Source organism: Anser brachyrhynchus (genome assembly GCF_964034855.1).
Source record: "Anser brachyrhynchus genome assembly, chromosome: 1".
In the NCBI taxonomy this organism is placed as follows: domain Eukaryota; kingdom Metazoa; phylum Chordata; class Aves; order Anseriformes; family Anatidae; genus Anser; species Anser brachyrhynchus.
Window position 1 is genome coordinate 143,370,012 of NC_137694.1, and position 20,163 is coordinate 143,390,174.

Sequence of the window (20,163 nt, forward strand, 5' to 3'; positions counted from 1 at the left end):
ACGAACTAGAATTTCCAACAGAAAAGGCAAAATACAGTACGCACATAAACTGACGCCAGAGTACAAAGGATCACCAATCGTGTGACCCGTCAGAAAAGAAACAAAATCTGGGAGGGTAATTCAGTGCAGGGCCGAGCTCCTGCTTCCTCGCACGACCCTGGAGTGAAGGACTTGCCGCAGCCACATGGGCACCGTGGGTTCTCCATGGGCTGCACCATAGATCTGCTATGTAAATACCCCAAACAGCCTTTGTTTATAACTCGGTAGTCTATACCAAATTGTCTCCTCTAGTTCCATAGCCATGTATAGTCTGTGTAGTGTAACCACTGGGCGCTGGGATACCTGAAAGTTGTTATTTCATGACAGCCGGTACACTGCAGCAGGGGGTGTAGCTGACTTTTCAAGGGGACAGGATGCTTAGCGCTGCAATATTGGGGCTGGGCAGCAGAGGGCAACGCTGCCAGCAAGCCTGGGATGCTAACACCATAGGCACGCCAGGACCCACCCCGCTCTCTGCGAGGCATCACTGCCGTGCTGCGGCCGCTGGTGCAACGCGCTCGTTCCTACGCTAACTCGGGTAACAAATGGGTTAAGACCGCGCACCCCTTGTACTCACCTGGGCAAAGCTATCGGAGGCCATAACTTGTAATTTATTTATTTATTTTATTCTCCTCACAAAGGAAGCAGCGACAAAAGGTGGCAAACTCATAAGCACACAAGTCTCAGCACAGAGTGATCTGCAGGCACTCTGCAAAACTGATGCATCCATCAGCAAGATCAATCCCCTAGACGGGTAGCAGAAGAGCTTTTTTTTTTTTTTTTCCAGGCATCATTTCATTTCCATGCTTCCATCTGCCCACAGCTTCATTGAATTGTGGAGTACCATGTAGACACATTTTCTAATGGCTGTTATTGAAAACATCCATTTTCCTTGACAGATAATTGCACCATACCACAATCGAGTTAAGAAAGTAACGCTACATCAAGATAAACGTGTTTTGCAGCACTGGTAACAAGAGAGCTGCCAGAGGAGCTGCATTTTGAAATTTTTCATTGCTTTGCTTTACAACTAAGTCATGTAGCAGCCTTGGCTACAGGTGACTAGGCTGACATAAGCTGAAATGTGTAGCATGGGATATGAGGGAACTAGCCAAGTGTGAAATTACTGTGCAATTAATGTCTTGTTTCAGAAAAGTAAATGAGCAGTTCTGTGATCAGCAGAACTAGCAAAGTTATTTCTATTAGATATGCGACCCAAGGAGGATTTCCTATATTGTATTTAATGAAAGATACTTTTTATTATCATTTCATTAGCATAATCTCATGCTGTGGCCCTTATTTCAGCCAGGGCATTCACAGGATCTCTTCCTTTCACAGAGCTAACGCCATGCAATTGATAGGGATCAGCTTGTGGTTTCAGCTCTCCATCATATTTGCCTACAGCTGTGGATTCAGAAGTTAATAGAAGGGGACAGATGGATAGGCAAGCAAATGGTATGCTGCCATAAATGTTGTTTTCTTAGGAGTAAGGCCAGAAACTGAAGGCAGTAAGGCAGCTCAGTAGGTAGGGCATAAAACGGTAAATTGGATGTCTGAGTTCTAGTTCCGGCTCTCTTGATGTATAGTAATAGCCTACATTTCAGTGAATCACTTAAGTGCATGATTTCCATACTTCTCAAGTGCTTTGCTGAACAGGGCTTTACCCCTGTGTATGAGTTATTGCATGCATGCTACTGAAACGGCACCTTTCTACCTCAGCTTCCCCATTGGTGAAACGTGGGTATGGTTACTTGTCAGCTTCAAAGTTTTGTTATGATACCCAGTTCATTTCTGTTCCGAAACAAGAACACCTATTAATCAACCCTGTTAAAACCCAGGCCATCCAAGGAAGACAAATATTGATGGTCTAGATACTTGTCTGAATTTGCTCCCAATCATTATGTCAAGGATAAATAATGAAATTAATTATCATAATAAACCAGTAATATTTATTCATTAAGTTTATCTTATAATCAAATGAGAGAATTTATGTTTACTTTTAAATCCTTCCTTAAATAATAGCTGTTATCTTATTATCTCTATGCATCATTATTTATCAGTGTGATTAGCTCTACCCCAGTAAATGCCTAAGTACTCTTCAGCATATGTTTTGCAAAACCAGGTGCCAAACCCAGTTCTGCATTCATCCTGTTTAGGCTGGTTACACTCCTAATGAAAAAACTTTTGTTGTTGTTCTACCCACAGGTTCCCGGATAGCTATCATTTCTCTGCTGATGCGTTATAAGGCAGCAACCAAGTGTCATATTTATTTCCCTTCCTGCAGCAGACATTTGATCTGTTGGTGGCCCCTGCCAGGGCTGGTACTAAACTTAATGAGCTACATTCACTTTTAACAAGCTGTGTGGAAGGAAGAATATGTCTGGAAAATATCAGTGGTCCTGTTGAGTAGGTAATGGAACACACAGGTATAAACGCACAGCCATAATGGCCAGAAAGTACACCCTGACATTCATCTTGCTTGATAACTTTTATAATATAAAGCAAAGAACATCACTCAGTAATTCCTGCCACGAAGGGAATTATTCTTTGTTTTGCTTCATTCTATCATGAAACGCTACTCCACACAATAAATTTCATGTTCACTTCCTGCTGATGTTTATGCTGCTCTTTCCTTCACTGTCTACATCTCTCTTTCTGTTTTTACAGCATTTTCATCTCTGGTCTCCTATTTCATAGTTTTTCACCACTTTGGCAACATTTCTCCCAACAACTTCTACACTGGCAATCCTCCTCCATTTGCCCTGGCACAGACAAAGAAGGCTATGTCTATGATCTGAGGAGGAACATGGTCTGAAGCAGGTACCAGAGCAAGTTTCCTCTGAGAGGAACTGTAGGTCAGTAATGTAGCGAAAGCAAGATAAAACCTCCTGGATATGGAAGAGTCATTTTACTGTTTTTAAAATGACAATTAAAAAATATTTCTAGAGAGAGAGATCCATTGTGAAAAGAGATGAATTGCAGAGGGTAGAAGGGGCAGTATAGAGAACCCTCAGCTGTGATCATTTGTTAACTAATGCATACTAATTTCTGCCACAGACCAGTATTTAATTTGTAATCTACGTTAAAGAAGATGACAGGGTTTTGTCTGTTTCTGGATCTTTTGCCGTGATCTCAGTGGAAGGAAGACTAGGCCTTTCCAAAGAGAGTGCTCTTCACAGAGAGACGCTTTAAAGGCAGGGCAGTCCCAGTGCATGTATCTATGAAGTTTCTCAGAAGAATGCTTCAATGGTAAGTATTAAGTGATGGTGAAACACTCAGTCGTTTACAAAGATATTATTTTTACCTGGATTTATTCTCCCCTTGTCTTCTCATGGAAGACAGCCACTTACATCCACCAGGGAAACCAGAGTGGAGGGCACAATGGAAGTGTTGAGCCAGAGGTAGGCCATGATCCACACTGCAAGGCAGCTTTACACCAGCATATGTCCATCAGTCCAAACAGATGGACACCTAACTCCTAGTGGTTTAGCAGAAGAATCAGGCCTGTGTAATGCCATGTAGGAAGAAGCTCCTCAACTGCTAAATAGGAAGCCCACAAAGGAAGGCTTTCTGGGTCTATTACTGAAAGGTGTCCCAGAGAGCATAGTGTACACATATACACCCACCCTGGAAAAGTTAGGCCCCAGCTAAGTTATCTGATATGTTACAATGACCCTCATAGGAGAGATCAAAAAGGGGGAACTAAATTTGAACTGAGAAGGGATGTTAAAACTTGGAAAGGGAAAAGGACTGAGATGTATGACAGATGCTTAATTGTTCCTCAACAGATGTATGGGCTATGTGCGTGCTCCCTTACAGAAGTGAGTGCATTCCTTGGTGGATTCAGCTAGCAAAGTATGATTTAAGCCTCATCAAGCAACTGCATGTCTGAATGAATAGAGAAGCTCATAAAAACAAAACAAACTCTTTCCTAGCTCAAGCAGCAATCTTCACCGTCTTCCAAGCACGTCTGAAAGACTGAGAAATATCTGAGTTGCAAAAGAAAAAGTTGGCCAAGCGTTGTGATGGCGTGGCACAGCCCCTCACTGTTTGCTGCTTTGTGTCATTAATTCAGCTTTACCAGTACCATGGATTCAGTGCTTGCTGCAAGGAAAAAGAGCCAAGTTTCTCCTCTGACCTTGATGAAGGACGGCTATTTTCAGGTTACTGACTTGCACATCTCTTGCGTTCTCCATTACGCAAGGTAGGCCTATTGACTCTGCCATTTTATCACAACATGGTATGACCTAGAAGCGTACTTGTAGGCTGATATCACATCTGGACTGAACACTGTGGAGAAAAAAAAACAAAAACACCAAGAATCGTCAGTATCCCCACTGATGTACCCAGCCTTTGATTAATGGAGTCAGGCTCCCCTTTTCTGCTGCTGTGCTGGCTCCGCATGGTATCTTCAGTTACTGCAAGTCCTTGGCAGCTGGACAGAACCCTAGATACGACACCGGGAGCAAAGGGAGGTACTGGGATGATACAATTCCAATGTAGGCTGTTAGCAACAGAGCTGAAAGGTCTAATGCCTTGGGCTCTGACAGCAGCAAGTCTGAAAGAAAGTATAGCAACCAAACCAAGCCTTAGGTAGACCTCCTCTGTCAAGAGTCTGTGTAGAAAGATGCCTAAACCCTGATGCCAATGAAGAACAGAGGTACACCCAAACCAGGAAATATCTGAGACTCTTTGTATGCCTTCCTTGGCCTGGAGCTCTGTGTTTGAACTCTGATAAAGGATGCAGCTAGGACACGGGGAAGGTTCTTTCTGTCCCTCTCAGTTTGACAAATACATTTAAACTCTCATGCAGCTTGGTGACTAAGTCCCCCACTCCTTGCTATCAAGGGAGATGAGAGCACAGATAGTGCGGGGTCAGCTTGCACATTTTACTGGTTCATTGGTCACATACATCTAACAGTATGACTGCCTCCTCTCCCCAGCTGCCAAGTTGTTGCTGGCATAACAAATGTTAAAATCATTACAAAATGAGTTTAAGTGAGCTTGTCCTTTTTGGGGGTAGAACAATTAAGACGACCCACCATGATACTTCTGGCAAAAATATCCTCCCAGATGCTATGCACAGCACTGCAAAGAAAGCCACACAGATAGCTGGAGAGAGCATAGCTTTCACTGCAGTGCTGGAAACAGTTGTTCCCTTCTCTCCCACGCACTCTTTATATAACCCCTTGTTTGGGAGTCTAATGAGCGCTTGTATAAACAAAACAATGGCTTCCAGCCTTTCTAATACTTAGCAGCCTCAAAACATTCAATAAACATTAGCTAGTAAATAAGCAATTTGCCCCCTGAAGTCAAGAAAGTACATAAGCTGTGACACCACGGAGAGCTGAGGAAGGGAGACTGAGAAAGAATTGGAAACAGGGGCAAAGTCTGACCCAGCTGCTGGGGCAGCCTCCACAAGCCATATGCCTCACATCTTATCAAAGTATTTATTTGGGGGTATAGCAGTGTGCAGTCTGGTAACGAACAGGGCTGAGGATATGCTAAAAGAAAAATTATGCTTTATTATAATATATTTAAACTGACAATGGATTTTTAATCAAAGATTAAGAGCACCCCACTGAAGCATGCATAATGCTGTAAACATACGCATCTTCAAAAGAAAGACCAAACAGGCTTCCCAGCTGCAGGAGAGAAACAGTATTGGAGAATTAATGAGTTCCCTGAAATTAACATGAGGTGTTCTCTTTCTAATTGTCTGCAGACATTGCAAGAAACACAGAAATGAATGCATCAGTGGTTTAACATTTAGAAATGGAACATAAAAGCTCTAGCAGCGAGCACAGAGAACAGAAGAGCCTTAGCAAGACCTATTTCAGGAACTAGCACATCTATAGGTCAGCCCAAACTACTAATGACAGTAGAGCTGCATGATAGCTGCTGGGACTCCTGTGTGCTCCAGGAATGCCCTTTCCCTGTGGTTCCCTCTGGACCAGTGTTCCTCCAGGTCATGCTTGCTTGTGCAGTTGTGCCAAAGAAGTGGGTGAGACACTGCCAAAGGTGATGCCTCTCCCCAGGCAGCTTTTCGAGTTACCAGCCTCCAAACTGGCCCTTGCAGTTGCGCAGATATGAGTTGGAGACCCCAGAGTGTCTACTGGGCATTGAGCCCTGGAAGACCACATCTTCCTAAGTTTGCAGCTTATGGGGCAATGGAACACCACCTCATTTTTGCCAGCCACCCACAGGTAGTGCTTAAGTATGTAAGATTTTTGGCAGAGGTAGTTTATAAGCTGTATAGAATTGGTTATTCAGCAACTAATATATGAACACCAACCAGCACCACCCTGATGGTGGCCTTCCCTCTGACCCAGTCTGAGGCCAAATCCTGTGCCTTGGGCAGGACCAATGCCTCTTGGCCAGCTTGTCTCAGCACAAGCTATGCAGCTCCCCAAATTGGGGCACCAGGGTGAAGCATGCACAGGAGTAGCTTGCTAAAAAGCCACAGATTTTGCTTTTTAGGAAGAAAAAAAAAGCCACCAAGTCCAAAGCAAAGAAACTTAAACATGCATGAGGCCAGCAGATGCTGCGAGCAGCTGTGTTGACCCAGCAGAGGGAGCAGTGCAGCACTGCAGGAGCTGCATGAGCCCATGCTGCTGCTCGAGCACCCGTGCTGTGGACAGCATCTTGGATGAGCCAGAAGCCGGTCTCTGAGCCAACACAGCATGAAATGTAACCACCAGCCTGACAGGGGAACAAGGGACTGTTTTTCTTCAAACACAGCTCATATTGTCAGTGTTGACTAAAACTGCTGTAGAAAAACATCGAGCGGCCCCCTAAGGAGCTGCTGTTACTTTCCAAGGCAACAGTTTATTACACAGGTCAGCGCTTCAGCACCATTTCACCCTCTAAATCTCTGGAGAAAGTTGCCTATGATTACACAGCTAGCAATGGCTGATCTTCCGGCTGCCCTCTAAACAACATTCATCTACTACTCACACTACAGACCACTCATCTCCAGTGCTCATAGCAGCCAGTTATACCGGGACTGACCTGATACCTACAGACTCTCCTCTATTTGTCTTTTTATGGCCTTGCCTCTAGTAGGAGCTTTCAGTGTACCCACATGCTAGAGGTTTTACATACTGAAAGTCCTCCAACTGCAGTCCCACGATTGCTTTTTCCTGGCTTCCCATCCTCCATTTAAATTCTATAGCCTGCTATACAAGAAGAGCTCTCTGCAAACAGTTCAAGTGTTCCCAATACCCTCAAGACCAGAAAAACAAGGAGTTTTTTCAAGTTGCACTACAGAAAGCAGCAGCACCTTATGGATGACTATAGGGCAAACTCAACAAACACAGGCTCCCAAATCTTGGCCTAGTAGGGTCAATGTGGAGGCAGTTCTCCAAATAACCTTTTTGTCTGAACGGATTAATATATCTGAACCTAGTAGACAGTAGGGTCTTTTGATGCTGTGCTATAAGTAGAGAAATTCAAATTGCCGATAACGCACTTGTAATGTCCTAGAATTTAAGTGGCATCCTGCTGGTGAAGCTGTTAAATAAAACCTGTAGCACAACAAACGTGGTACGTCCTCACTGGTATTACAATCTAGAGTAAAAACCCAATAGTGCTTAGGTAGCCTTTCAAACCGTGTAGCTGTAGGACACAAGAGTTGGAAGGTTCTGGGAAAGGCTACTTTCTGGATTGCCCTTTAATGCATAGCTTTGCTTGACCCGGATCCTAATGGAACAAGCCTCAAAGAAACTAAGGAGCATCTCATCAGGACGCAATCTTAAGAAGACTTCCTAGATCTTTAAGGCTCAAACACTGACCATGTTTATACACTGTCTGTTGAAGACTCCTCAGATTGTACTCCATGAATGCAGAAACTTAAGAGAACAATTCCACCATCCTTGGACCAAGGCGTGCGTGGCGACACTCTGAAGTTACAGCACAGCCCTACTTCAGCATCCAAAGATGAGAGAAGATTATAAGGAGAGTAAAGCTGATGTATAAGGAAGTCCAGTGTAAGTCTCTTGAGTGCATCTACTTACACTAAGTAGTTCACTTCAGACCTCCTCATGGGCACAGTTGTCAGATGAAGCAGACTCTCACACATTGAATAAGTAGATCCCAGCTACCCACCCCCATTCCTTAAAGACAATAGGCCAGGTTTCCCTAAATAACTACACTGGGAAGAAAATGATGCAACAAATATTTTATAGAAGGACAGAAGATCAACATGAGTCCATTTTACACTTAGACATTCATAGAAGTAGTCTGTCAACTTTCTTTTGAAGGACGTAGGAAAACCGAACTAGCAACCCTGTCTTTAGCACTTCTCAGACGTGCACCTAGGTACACACATGAATGTAAACCAAAGTTGCCAAAAAGCATGTAGAGGTCCAGGCTGTGGAAAATGCCAGCACTAGCAGCAACACAAGCTCAAGAGCGTGGTGGCAGCTAGAACTCCTGTGACCGGACACTTTTGTGGGGTGGTTTAAGAGACATGGTCTTCTTAGGCAGAAGCTCAGGAAGAACATTAGGTAGCACTCCTCCTTGAGCAATGGTCACGCAGGAGAAGAGCTTGTTCAGCTCCTCGTCATTTCTCACAGCCAGCTGGATGTGTCGGGGCAGGATCCTGGATTTCTTGTTTTCCCCGGCAGCGTTGCCTGCCAGCTCCAAGATCTCCGCTGTCAGGTACTCCAGCACCGCGGCCAGGTAGATGGCAGAGCCGGGACCAACCCTGTCAGCATAGCTGCCTCTCTTAAGGAGCCTGTAGACACGACCCACGGGAAACAGCAGACCAGCCATGGATGATTTAGTTTTCTTTGGCACAAGGAGGAGCTTTGGGTTTTTCTTTTTGCATTCAGACATTCTAACATCAATCTAGTACGAAAGGAAGAGGAATTAAACAACAAAATCACCACCAACAAAAGCTTAGCATTTAAGTTCCTTCCATGCTCCTCATTCCACTGCCTAATTCCTTAGAAGTCAGTTTTCTTTTCCCAGAAAGATTGCTAGCTGTTTCATACTTTTGTCTGAAGGAGCAGATGGGTCTGGCTGCTCCTCTAGGAGTCTGAGAAGTTTCCAGCCAAGAACCATCTACAGGCTCAATCAGAGCAGCAGACCAGCCATCTGCTAGACCTCCAGGACTTTTCAAGAGAGTAAAGTGGAACTTAGGAGCAAGGCCTTCTGAACCAGCATCAGATGAGTATTGCTTTTAACGAGAAAATTTAAGCAAACAAGGCTTCAAGATACCCACAAGTGTCCAGAAAGCCTGCAGGGAATCTTCATTGAACTTACCTCTAGTAAAAGAAAACAAGAAAGCACAACACTAAGCAGCTTCTATAATCATAGCCTTGAGAGAACCCATACTAGAAGTTAATATTTATTTTTTTTTCTGTTGTTACATCAGAAAAATATATCTGCTGGAAACCACTTCAAGGGGATCTTGCCAAAGGTGAGGGGACCTATTGCTGCAAAGTAACAGGTCACAATGAGGAACAAGACTTACGAGAAGAGAAACTTTGTTTTTCACATCAGACACCAAAATTACTCTACTCAGCACACTATGAGTCAGACTACTACAAATGCACGAGTGCCATCTGCTTGCACAATATTCCTCCCATTTCAACGGGTCTCTATTACTTGTTACTGATAAAGTCTCTGGTATTGAATAGCATTAACTCCTCTTTAATGTATAACACAAAGCAGCTAAAAGATGAACAGAGGAAGGTTCTGCTCCTGTGTATAGGATTGCTTTTAAGATTTGATCATTAGCTTTTTTTTTTTTTTTTAAGTAAAAAGAGACTCCACACAGATTTGATGAAGAACTAAATCAGATACCAAATTGAAGCCCTTAGAAATAGAATAAAAGGTTCTTACAGGAGGTTTCTGAGGGCCCTAAGGAAAAAAAAAAAAGAATTTTAGAAATAGCCCAGATAAGTAAATAAAATTAAATAACCACCTTAATCAACAGTCTTATGCCAACTCAGAACTTACAAAACTCAAGAGCTTACCTAACGCTGAGAAACAAAGTTTCTATTCTCAAAAACAAAATTTTACCTGAACAAGTTATTATCCTTTTCTTCAACAATATCATAACCCAAATCTACCAGACTACACTTCCTATGAAGAGCTGCCCCCTTTTAAACTCTGTAGTGGTAGCCATATCATTAACACCTCTTCTGTCATTTAATGCCACCTGGGTGAGTAATGATTCAGCCACTCAAAATGGAAAACAATCAAGGTCACAACACTTGAGTAACTTGATACAGCACTCAAGAGCATGTGAATTTGTCACTATTCCTTGTAGAGCTGCTTAGCACTTCGTCAGCTGATGTTCTCCTCTGAAAACATGTATATTATTTACTGACTTAATGAACGGCAATACCCCTGATTGGCAGTTCATTTATTACAGCTGGAAGGGGGCACAGCTCATCCTGCTGTAGTCATAAAGAATTAAACACAAGTTATATCATGGTGGTTTGTGGTGCCAGCATTGGCCACACTGCCTAGTGACCCCACTGTAGAGCCTGTGAAAGCTCAGGACCTCTGATATTGGGTTGTCCGCATTCTATGGCTTATCCCTATTTTACACTATTTTTTTTTCCAAAGTCATGCATAGTTGTGTTGCAGGTCATAATATGTCCATTCTAGAGTTGAGTGTAATTGAATCTTTTTTTTTTTTTTCAATATGTAAGTGCTGAAGGGTTGAGCCCTGGCCCAACAGAAACTCTGACTGAGCAGATGGGTTAGAAGGTATCCATCCTCTGTCACTGTAAAGCCAGAGGGGTAAATTTTCAGATCACTCTGATATCTGGTTAATTTACAAATGGCTTAAACTGTTGGCTAGAAGAAAGCCATTGAGATTGGTTTTGATCAAAGAAATACCAAAAAAATGGACCTTTGAATTGGACCAGTACCTCACCACAGTCTTTGGTGTACCCACGCAGTCTTTGGGTGTAAGCAAAGACAAGGCCACACTGCTCCCTCAGTCTTTTGTCATACAGAAAATGTCAAGTGAAGGCTGGACATGCCTTGGAGGGATGTTTGGTGTGGTGCAGAGCAGAGCCACAGGAGCAGCACGATCACTGAAACACAGTCCTCTTAGATCAGCAGATGATGCTATAGATGGTGCTATAAATGCCGCACTTAAAACTGCATGAAATTAGTACATTACTTGAGTCTTCTCTCATTACTGCAAACATGTAGACTTTTGCTTGGTTGAAAGAAATAATCATTCCAAGACCTGTTTTCCTTTGCCGTGGTCAGATGGAGGAACTAATTTGAGTTTCACATGTTCATTTCTCATATGCCTCCCTTAAAGTTTTTTTTTTCTCCATTAACAGGCGTAAACAGCACATAGCTGAAGTTGCATATAGCACATCTTTACTATATGCACAAAGCTGCAGACCTACTCCTACACATTTTTACTTTAGTTGCAGGCTAGCCAAGATCTCCTCAATTTGCTCTTTAAAAGCAAGCAATATACATTGACTTTTTCAGTTGCCTACCACTGTAGAAATGAAAGTGGCTGTTCTGCCAGGTATCCTTCTCTCTTCCCACTCCTTGCCCAAGTGCAATTTTGAGACATTTACTTTGCGTATCTCACACAGCTCTGATGTCCTTCAGGATCATAAAACCTGACCTGTAGGCTCTGACACAATGATGCTTTGAAGAGGGCAAAGGAGCTAGGTCAAACTCAAAACAACAGGCAGATCTTATTCAAATAATGGTCTGATGCTTTGGCTGCAGGTTAGGAAGCTGGTCCTTACCAGCACTTGTGTTAGATGCTGCGAACTTTGTGAGACGTTGCCTTGGGGCCAGACTGATCCTAACACATCTGCACCAGACTACTGGTTTCCCCTTCAGCAGGGAGCCTCAACATCCACTACAAACAGAGAGAAAATCCCAGGAGCCCTCCTGAAGGAAGACTTTTGGTGAGTTGGTCAGCAATGGCCTAGGGGATAGTCTGGAGCTGGAGAAGTGTTATTCTGCACTGACAGAAGCAGGATGGTCACCTCTACTAGCAGCACAAACACTGTACTGGGCTTCAAATACACTTCCTACGGTCAGTATACAAGAAGGGGACAGCAGTTTAGACTCACATTGGAGGCTCTCTCTATGGCTCGTAGAGCTGCAGTGAGCCTTAAAGCAGTAAGTCAGTAACTTCTGAAGCAGAGTTAACCTACAAGGTGCTGAACCAACTGCATTAGGAAGTTTGTGATGGCAGAAGAGTTCATATGAATGGCAATGCATTGTGACTCCTCTGCCTGCTCCACAACTATTACTTAAAACATGTTTTCAAAAATTAATATACTCTTACTTTTTAAGAGAGTTATTTGGATGGTATGCTAGACTTAGAAAACCACATTTCTTGGATTCTTAGCTCCCTGGAAGGAGAGCAGTGAAGAGAAAGGAGAACAATGTTGCTTTCTAGTAAGTTTATTAGAAGCTTTAAAAACATTAAAAAAATCAGTGGAAAAAGTACAAAGAGATAATCACATACAAATCAGTGCTACTGAGTTCCATCATCCATAAGCGCACAGAACAGACCAGGAAAAGCAAGTTTCACTGGCTACCAGGTTTTTCTTCAGAAGGAGCAGCACTTTGGACAGTTTTCTTCGGAAGGAGCTCGGAAAGGATATTTGGCATAACCCCTCCTTGAGCAATGGTCACGCAGGAGAAGAGCTTGTTCAGCTCCTCGTCATTTCTCACAGCCAGCTGGATGTGTCGGGGCAGAATCCTGGATTTCTTGTTTTCCCGGGCAGCATTCCCTGCCAGCTCCAAGATCTCCGCTGTCAGGTACTCCAGCACCGCGGCCAGGTAGATGGCAGAGCCGGGACCAACCCTGTCAGCATAGCCGCCTCTCTTAAGGAGCCTGTAGACACGACCCACGGGAAACTGCAGACCAGCCAGGGCTGATTTAGTTTTCCTTGGTGTAGCTCCAGGTTTGCCAGCCACTGCATTTTTCTTTCCACGTCCAGACATCCTGACTGGCACAAAGAGACAGAGGATTTGAGACCTTTACATTACCCAGGTGCTTGGAAGGGCGAGAAGAGATTACAGCCAAGCGAGTTAAACTTCCTACTCTTCCACATCAAGGAGAAAGCTTGTTCTTTTTGCAAGGGGATGGAGAGCTACCCACTACAGTTCATTAACAGCAGAACTAGGATTTTAACTTCTACTGCCCTTTTATAGCCTGCCTTTTGGTGAGAGGCCTTTTCATAAAACCAAAGTAGTTTGAAAAGCTGTAAAGACTTACTGAAGCAGATATGAAGAGCTCCAAAAAAAAAGTCTTTTTCTCTGGTACTTAATTTGTATTGGAGATTGGAGCACAATGGTTCTTCTTATACAAGACTTCTTAAACACTAAACTGTTTTCTCAAATTTAACTTGAGGCTAAGCCTATCTTTTTATCCTAGAGGAATCTGTATTCCAAGTTCTCCCATTATTCAGATCTTCATTTTAAGTATGAAAAGTGTAAGATTCCTACTACCCATAGCATCTTACACTTGAGGTACTCCAAGAGGAGTTCACACAAGTTCCTAAATTAATTCCCTGAGGGACATTCTCTAGCTGCCCTGAGAATACTGAAGCTGTCCTGCACTAGTAAAAGGAAGAATCAACTTAGACAGAATACTGTTAACAAAAATAGATGTTATAGCCAATTTAGAATGAAGAATAATGAAATTCAGTCCAATTAGAATGGCAAAAATACTAATCTAAACATTATTTAGAATTTGAGTAAGTTTCAGCACAGCTGTTTGTAATATACAAGAACATCCATCACCAGATTAACATAGCTTTTTGTTTAGTTTTTATAGAAAAAGTGTAAATATTTAAGAAAAATCAGAGTAAGATTACAGAGGAAAGAACCAAACCAAATCCAAAAAAAAAAAAAACACTAAAAACCAACCCATAACAAAACCCAAGCAAACCAAGCCATAGATCATTACTTCTATTATCAGACATCCCCCCGCCCCCCCAAAAAATATATATCTCATTTTCTGATTATTTTCATTATAGCTGTACTATAAATACACCCCATATTTATATAAATAACCCCAATTTTTTAACTATGTACTGTAGATGAAAAATATATCCTGTTACCTTCAAAAAAAAAATCTTATTTTAGCCCAGTCTGTGCCTTGCTACAGCCAACACTCAAAGGCAAACAAGCCACCTATCATTCACCCTAACTCCAGGGAGCAGTGCCTTTTTATTAGCAACATTTTCTCCTCATTAGTGGGTCACCTGGACAATTAATGAGTCATTCCCACCTGTGGCTCACCTTCCTCCTAACCCTAGATTTGAGGGAAAAGGAAGAAATACATTACAGACACCCTGAAGTGAATACTCCGGGGGGATGCAAATGTGTCTCGAAGGGCCAAGCTACAGCTATATTTCAGTCTCTCCGTGACAGTGCCAGCTCTTAGGCACTCTGCCTGGAGTATTTCTGTCCGTACACCTTGTGTAAAAACAATCTTCTCTTTCCTGCTGAGGCTTGATTTTCAAAAGTACACAGGGGAAATGTGATTTATAAATGCCAAGTATTTTTAGTTGGGTGAGAGAGGTGGAAATAGCGTATTATGCGTGCCCTAGGCAGAGGGAGCCTTTGTTGGGTGAAGGGGACAGAGAGCCTGTTAGCTTTGCTCGTATTGTGTGAACAAAGCCCCATCAAGTGACAGGAGGGGGCTGCTCCTAAGACTTGGGGCTCTTCTTGTAACCCAGGGTTTGCTGTGGGAACAGGGGCTCCTGGTGCTCAGGGTCATTGGTTAGTTCCTCTGAATTAACCTGGGCAAGAATCTCACCTAATGCAAGTGAATGTTTTCATTCACCTTTTAAAAAATGAGAGCATGCTTTGTTTGTGCTCATGTCTTTCTCTTTGCTTCCTGGTGTTCAGAATAGGCTCCAACCAGCAACATGCAAGAACGGTGGTGAGTGGTGTTTCAGGCACAAAAGATGAATATTAAACTAACACGTCCTCTGTAAAGCCCAGGCTCCGATAAAACAGTTGCACGCTGAAAACTGGCACAGACAGCTAAGCCTTCAGTTCTGCTTGCCAGATACTAACTGTGGGTCAGAGCCAAAAGACTTTCTTAAAGAGGGCCTGCAGAAGACTTCAGAATTGTGATCCCAAAAACCTGAATTCAGGTGTTGCCTCACTGGAAGGCGCTGTAGCCTGCTAATTCCTGCTTTAATGGTCTCACATCACCTCTAATTGTGGCTCCAACACCATTCAGAAAACTGCATTTTCCACAAGGATGTGCATTTAGTGCACCTAAGTGTTAGTGTTGGGGAAAACCAAATGAATGTTTAATGCTTCTTAGGTGATGGGTCATAAAATATAGATAATATAGATAGTGGTTGATGATTAAAGAGAAGGCTGTTCCTCGTATACCAAAGGAGGTAGAAAATGCAGTAATACCTACAATTTGGGAAACAGACGTACCCGGAAAATCGAAAGTAGCCTAGCCAGTAAAAATTGAACTTAAGGAAGGGGCCCGACCGGTACGGATTAAACAGTACCTGTTGAAGCTAGAAGCTAGGCTAGGAATAGTAAAGATTATAGATAAATTTCTTAGCTACCGCATTCTGGAAGAATGCAAGTTTGAATATAATACCCCAGTTTTCCCAGTAAAGAAACCTAATGGGGAATACAGACTAGTGCAGGACCTTAGGGCAATAAATGAAATAACAAAAGACATTCACCCAATGGTGGCTAATCCTTATACATTGTTAACATCTGTAAAAGAGAAATATAAGTGGTTTACGGTAATAGATTTAAAAGATGCCTTCTTCTGCATACCCATTGACAAGGATAGTAGAAAACTCTTTGCTTTTGAATGGGAAAATCCACGGAACGGACGAAAGATGCAACTGACCTGGACAAGGTTACCTCAAGGATTCAAGAATAGCCCGACCCTCTTCGGCAGTCAACTAGCTAAAGAATTAGAAGATTGGATTAACCAAGGACAAATTCAGGTACCAAGGGATCAATACTTGCTATTACAACATGTGGACGATATATTAATAGCTACCGAAGGAGAGTCAGAATGTATTCAGGTAACTATTGATATTTTGAATCAATTGGGACTAAATGGATACAAGGTTTCTAAACAAAAGGCACAAATCGCATGCACAACAGTAATTTATTTGGGATGTGAAATTTCTCAAGGACAAAGAAAACTGGGAGTTAACCGAATACAAGCTATTTGTGAAATTCCCGAGCCGCGAAATTTGCATGAACTACAGGCTTTCCTAGGTATGGCCGGGTGGTGCAGACTGTGGGTAATGGACTATGGACTCATAGCAAAGCCCCTCTATGAAACCCAAAAGGCCTGTACATTTACTTGGGGAAAGCCACAAGAAGAGGCCTTTAAGAAATTAAAGGAAGCCCTGATAAAGGCGTCTGCCTTGGGCTTGCTGGACTTATCAAAGGATTTCCAACTGTTTGTGCATGAGAGACAACGATTGGTATTAGGAGTACTGACCCAGCGACTGGGAGCTGGAAAAGACCTGTGGGGTATTTTTCTAAACAATTGGATGCAGAAAGGGCTGGATGGCCCTCGTGTTTAAGGGCCGTGGCAGCCACAGTCCTTTTGATACAGGAAGCCAGGAAGCTCACATTAGGAAAACGAATTGAGGTGTTCGTGCCACATATGGTGACTACGTTATTGGAGCAAAAGGGGGGCCATTGGCTGTCACCCAGCCGAATGATGAAATATCAAGCCATACTAACTGAGCAAGATGATGTAATTCTAAAAACTACTAACCTATTGAACCCAGCAGTGTTTCTAGGAACAACTACGGAGGAAGGAGACCTCAGTCATGATTGTGTGGAAATCATCAAACATAACTATGCCAGCAGGACAGACTTAAAGGACCAGCCTCTGGAGAAACCGGATTGGGAACTTTTCACGGATGGAAGCAGCTTTGTGGAAAACGGAACCCGCTATGCAAGATACGCGGTAACTACGTCAAAGGTAGTGATTGAGGCAAACTCCCTACCTCCGGGAACTTCAACCCAACGAGCAGAAATAATTGCCCTGACATGAGCTCTGGAACTAAGCGAGGGTAAGAATGTGAATATATGGACAGATTCGAAATATGCATTTGGAGTAGTTCATGTACATGGGGCATTATGGAAAGAAAGGGGAATGCTATCCTCACAAGGGACTAATATAAAATACCAAGAAGGAATATTGAAATTAATAACAGCTGTACAGAAACCCCAACAGGTAGCTATAATGCATTGTAAAGCCCATCAAGGAGGGGTGTCAGAGATTGCAGAAGGTAACAGACTGGCAGATTTGACGGCCCGGAACATTGCGCGCGAAATATGGAAAGTGATGGCTCTAATTCCATCAAAGGTAGGCCTTTCTTGTTCTAATTTACCTAAAGACCCAAAGTATTCGTCAGAAGATGAGAGACTTGCGAATTTGATGAAGGCTCGGAAGAATTCTGACGGATGGTATGTGACTGCGACAGGGCAAGTCATAGTGCCTCCTGTAGTAATGCGAGAAATCTTACAAACAAAATATAATGAGTGTCACTGGGGTGCAGAAGCAATGGTGACTTATTTGAAATGGGGTGTCGTCTCAATACACATGTTAACAATGGCAAAGTCAGTAATGTCGAAGTGCCAGCTTTGCCTAAAGAATAATCCGGTAGCAAGGAAACATGCTGAGATGGGAAGAACTAGGACTGGGATAGAGCCTGGAGATTACTGGCAAATTGACTTCGTGGAATTACGTAAAGCAAGAGGCTACAAATACCTATTGGTAGGGGTTGATACTTTTTCAGAATGGCCGGAGGCCCTTCCCTGGCGCACCAACCAAGCAAAGGAAATGGTAAAATGGTTACTACAGGAAATAATCCCTAGATTTGGTGTACCGTTGGGTATTTCTTCAGACAGGGGACCACATTTTATTGCCAATGTGGTTAAGGAGGTTAGTTGGTTACTGGGAATTACCTGGAATTTACATACCCCATGGAGGCCTCAATCTAGTGGTCAGATAGAGAGGATGAACCAAACTTTGAAAGGGCAACTAAACAAAATCTGTCAGGAAGCTAAGATACAGTGGCCACAGGCCTTACCAATAGCCTTGCTAAGAATTAGAATAAAGCCAAGAAGTGGGATGTCAGTAAGTCCCTATGAAATCATGTATAGGAAACCTTACGAGTCTCCTGAACCGAATCCGAATATACATGTTACTGGTAAACAGGTTGGCAAAGGTAAGCAAGAAGGGGTTCAAAGATTTAAACTTACAATTACAGGCCACAACCAAAATAACCCTGCAAAACAGAATGGCTCTGGACATGCTTTTGTTAAAAGAGCATGGGGTGTGTGGATATTTGAAAGATAGAATTGATCATTGCTGTATGCATATTCCAAATGTAACTGCAGATGTAGAAAATGACATATCCCAACTAGCTCGTGTGGAACATAAGCTAGAGGAAGAGAAACATGAAGCTGAGCAAAATTGGTTGGGAGCAACTTTTGAGGGACTAGGCCTCCACCTGGAAGGATGGCTTAAGTCTCTCCTACAAACCATTGTGTTGCTGCTAATTGTATTCTTTGCAATGGGAGTAATGTACTTGTGTGTAAAGGGTGAAATAGTTAGGAGTAGTGCATGGAATCGCCGAATAATGAGAGTCCTTACCAAGGATCACCCAGAACACCCTGTCCCATTTACTCCACCCCCGCCTTATAGTACTAGCACTAATAAGTAGGCATGGAGGTATCAATAAGATAGTAGACTAATAAAGATATATCAAGCTATATTTACTAACCTTTACTAACCTGATTCAGCTTAATAATAATGAAAATACTTGCCCTTGGTATGAGTGAAGTATTTTCAAAGGGGGGAAATGTTAGTGTTGGGGAAAACCAAATGAATGTTTTAATGTTTCTTAGGTGATGGGTCATAAAATATAGATAAGCGTTATTAAATGTATCTACATTATCAAATTTATCTATGTATACTGAGATATTTGTTATAGGGAGTATACCGAACGGTCAAATGAATCCTTGAAAGGAACCCCTGAGAGAGAACAGGTACAACCTGACCTTGGATAAGAACCTGAAAATGTTGAAACGAGTTGAAGCAGAACCAAGGAGCGGAGAGAGCATGCGTCGAGTGGGAAAGGTGAAAAGCTTAACAGAGAGGAAGACTCCTTACTTCATCTGGACGACCACCTGGACGACCACCGGAGGGCACCACGCATGTGCAAATGGGAGGAGAGCTAATTAGAATGGAATGCGAGGCTGATGTTGCAACCTGTAATGAATATGTATACCTCATGTAATGTCGAAGGTATAAATAACGATCGGGATGTAACGGGACTTGAAGCCAGATTTGGGCACCTGCCCCGGCTTTCAGCGCTGAATAAAGCACCTTCATATAATCACTTGGTGGTTATGTGGTTGCTACGCTAACACAAGCACCAAGAAGAGTCTTCCTCCCCTCCAGGGCCCTGGGAGGTGGGTATGGGACACTCTCCACGCATCCAAATATTCACCATAATGATTGATGTCCTCTCAAAGCACAGCTGTGGCTACCCATTTATTTTAATTCAGAGATAGACAGTTGTTTCTCTGCATGATCAGAACAAGCACAATCCTGAGGCCTGTGGGCTGGTTGTGGTGAGGCAGTTTTCCAGGGACCCAGAGCTCAGCTCCCCATTCCTGGGTGAGCACAAAATGGAGGGGAAGGTGGGAGCAGGCATCTTCCCCCTTCTCTGCTGCTGTGTGTTTTTCAGAAGAATCATAGAATCATTAAGGTTGGAAGAGACCTTCAAGATCATCTGGTCCAACCATCCCCCTACCACCAATGTCACCCACTAAACCATGTCCCTAAGCACCACATCCACTCAATTCTTTTCAGTGGCAGAAGTGCCTATTTTTATGGAATGGGGTGCTGATCCTAAATGGAATGGTGGGGGTATGGATGATAATTATGTGTTAAAAATAGACAATATGTAGTTTAGATTTGTTTATTTATTTAAACAGAGCATTAAAAGAAAAATGAGGAGAGGAGCCCGTGAAGCAATAACACAGGATATGAAACACAGACAGACAAGAATGGACTCAATGCAGAATAAAGGAAAGTGTCACAGAGAAAAACTAAGGCAGAGGAAAGCCCCAAAACTC

General features: G+C 42.9%; 1 protein-coding gene across 1 annotated transcript; it reads right to left on the reverse strand.

The window, feature by feature from the left end:
• Positions 1–12,576: 12,576 nt before the first annotated feature.
• LOC308187757 (histone H2A-like) lies at positions 12,577–12,996 on the reverse strand (the record flags this gene model as incomplete). The annotated part of the gene is made up of 1 exon (XM_080576014.1): positions 12,577–12,996. The coding sequence occupies one exon, from the start codon at positions 12,994–12,996 to the stop codon at positions 12,577–12,579; it is 420 nt and encodes a 139-aa protein (XP_080432140.1).
• Positions 12,997–20,163: the final 7,167 nt, after the last annotated feature.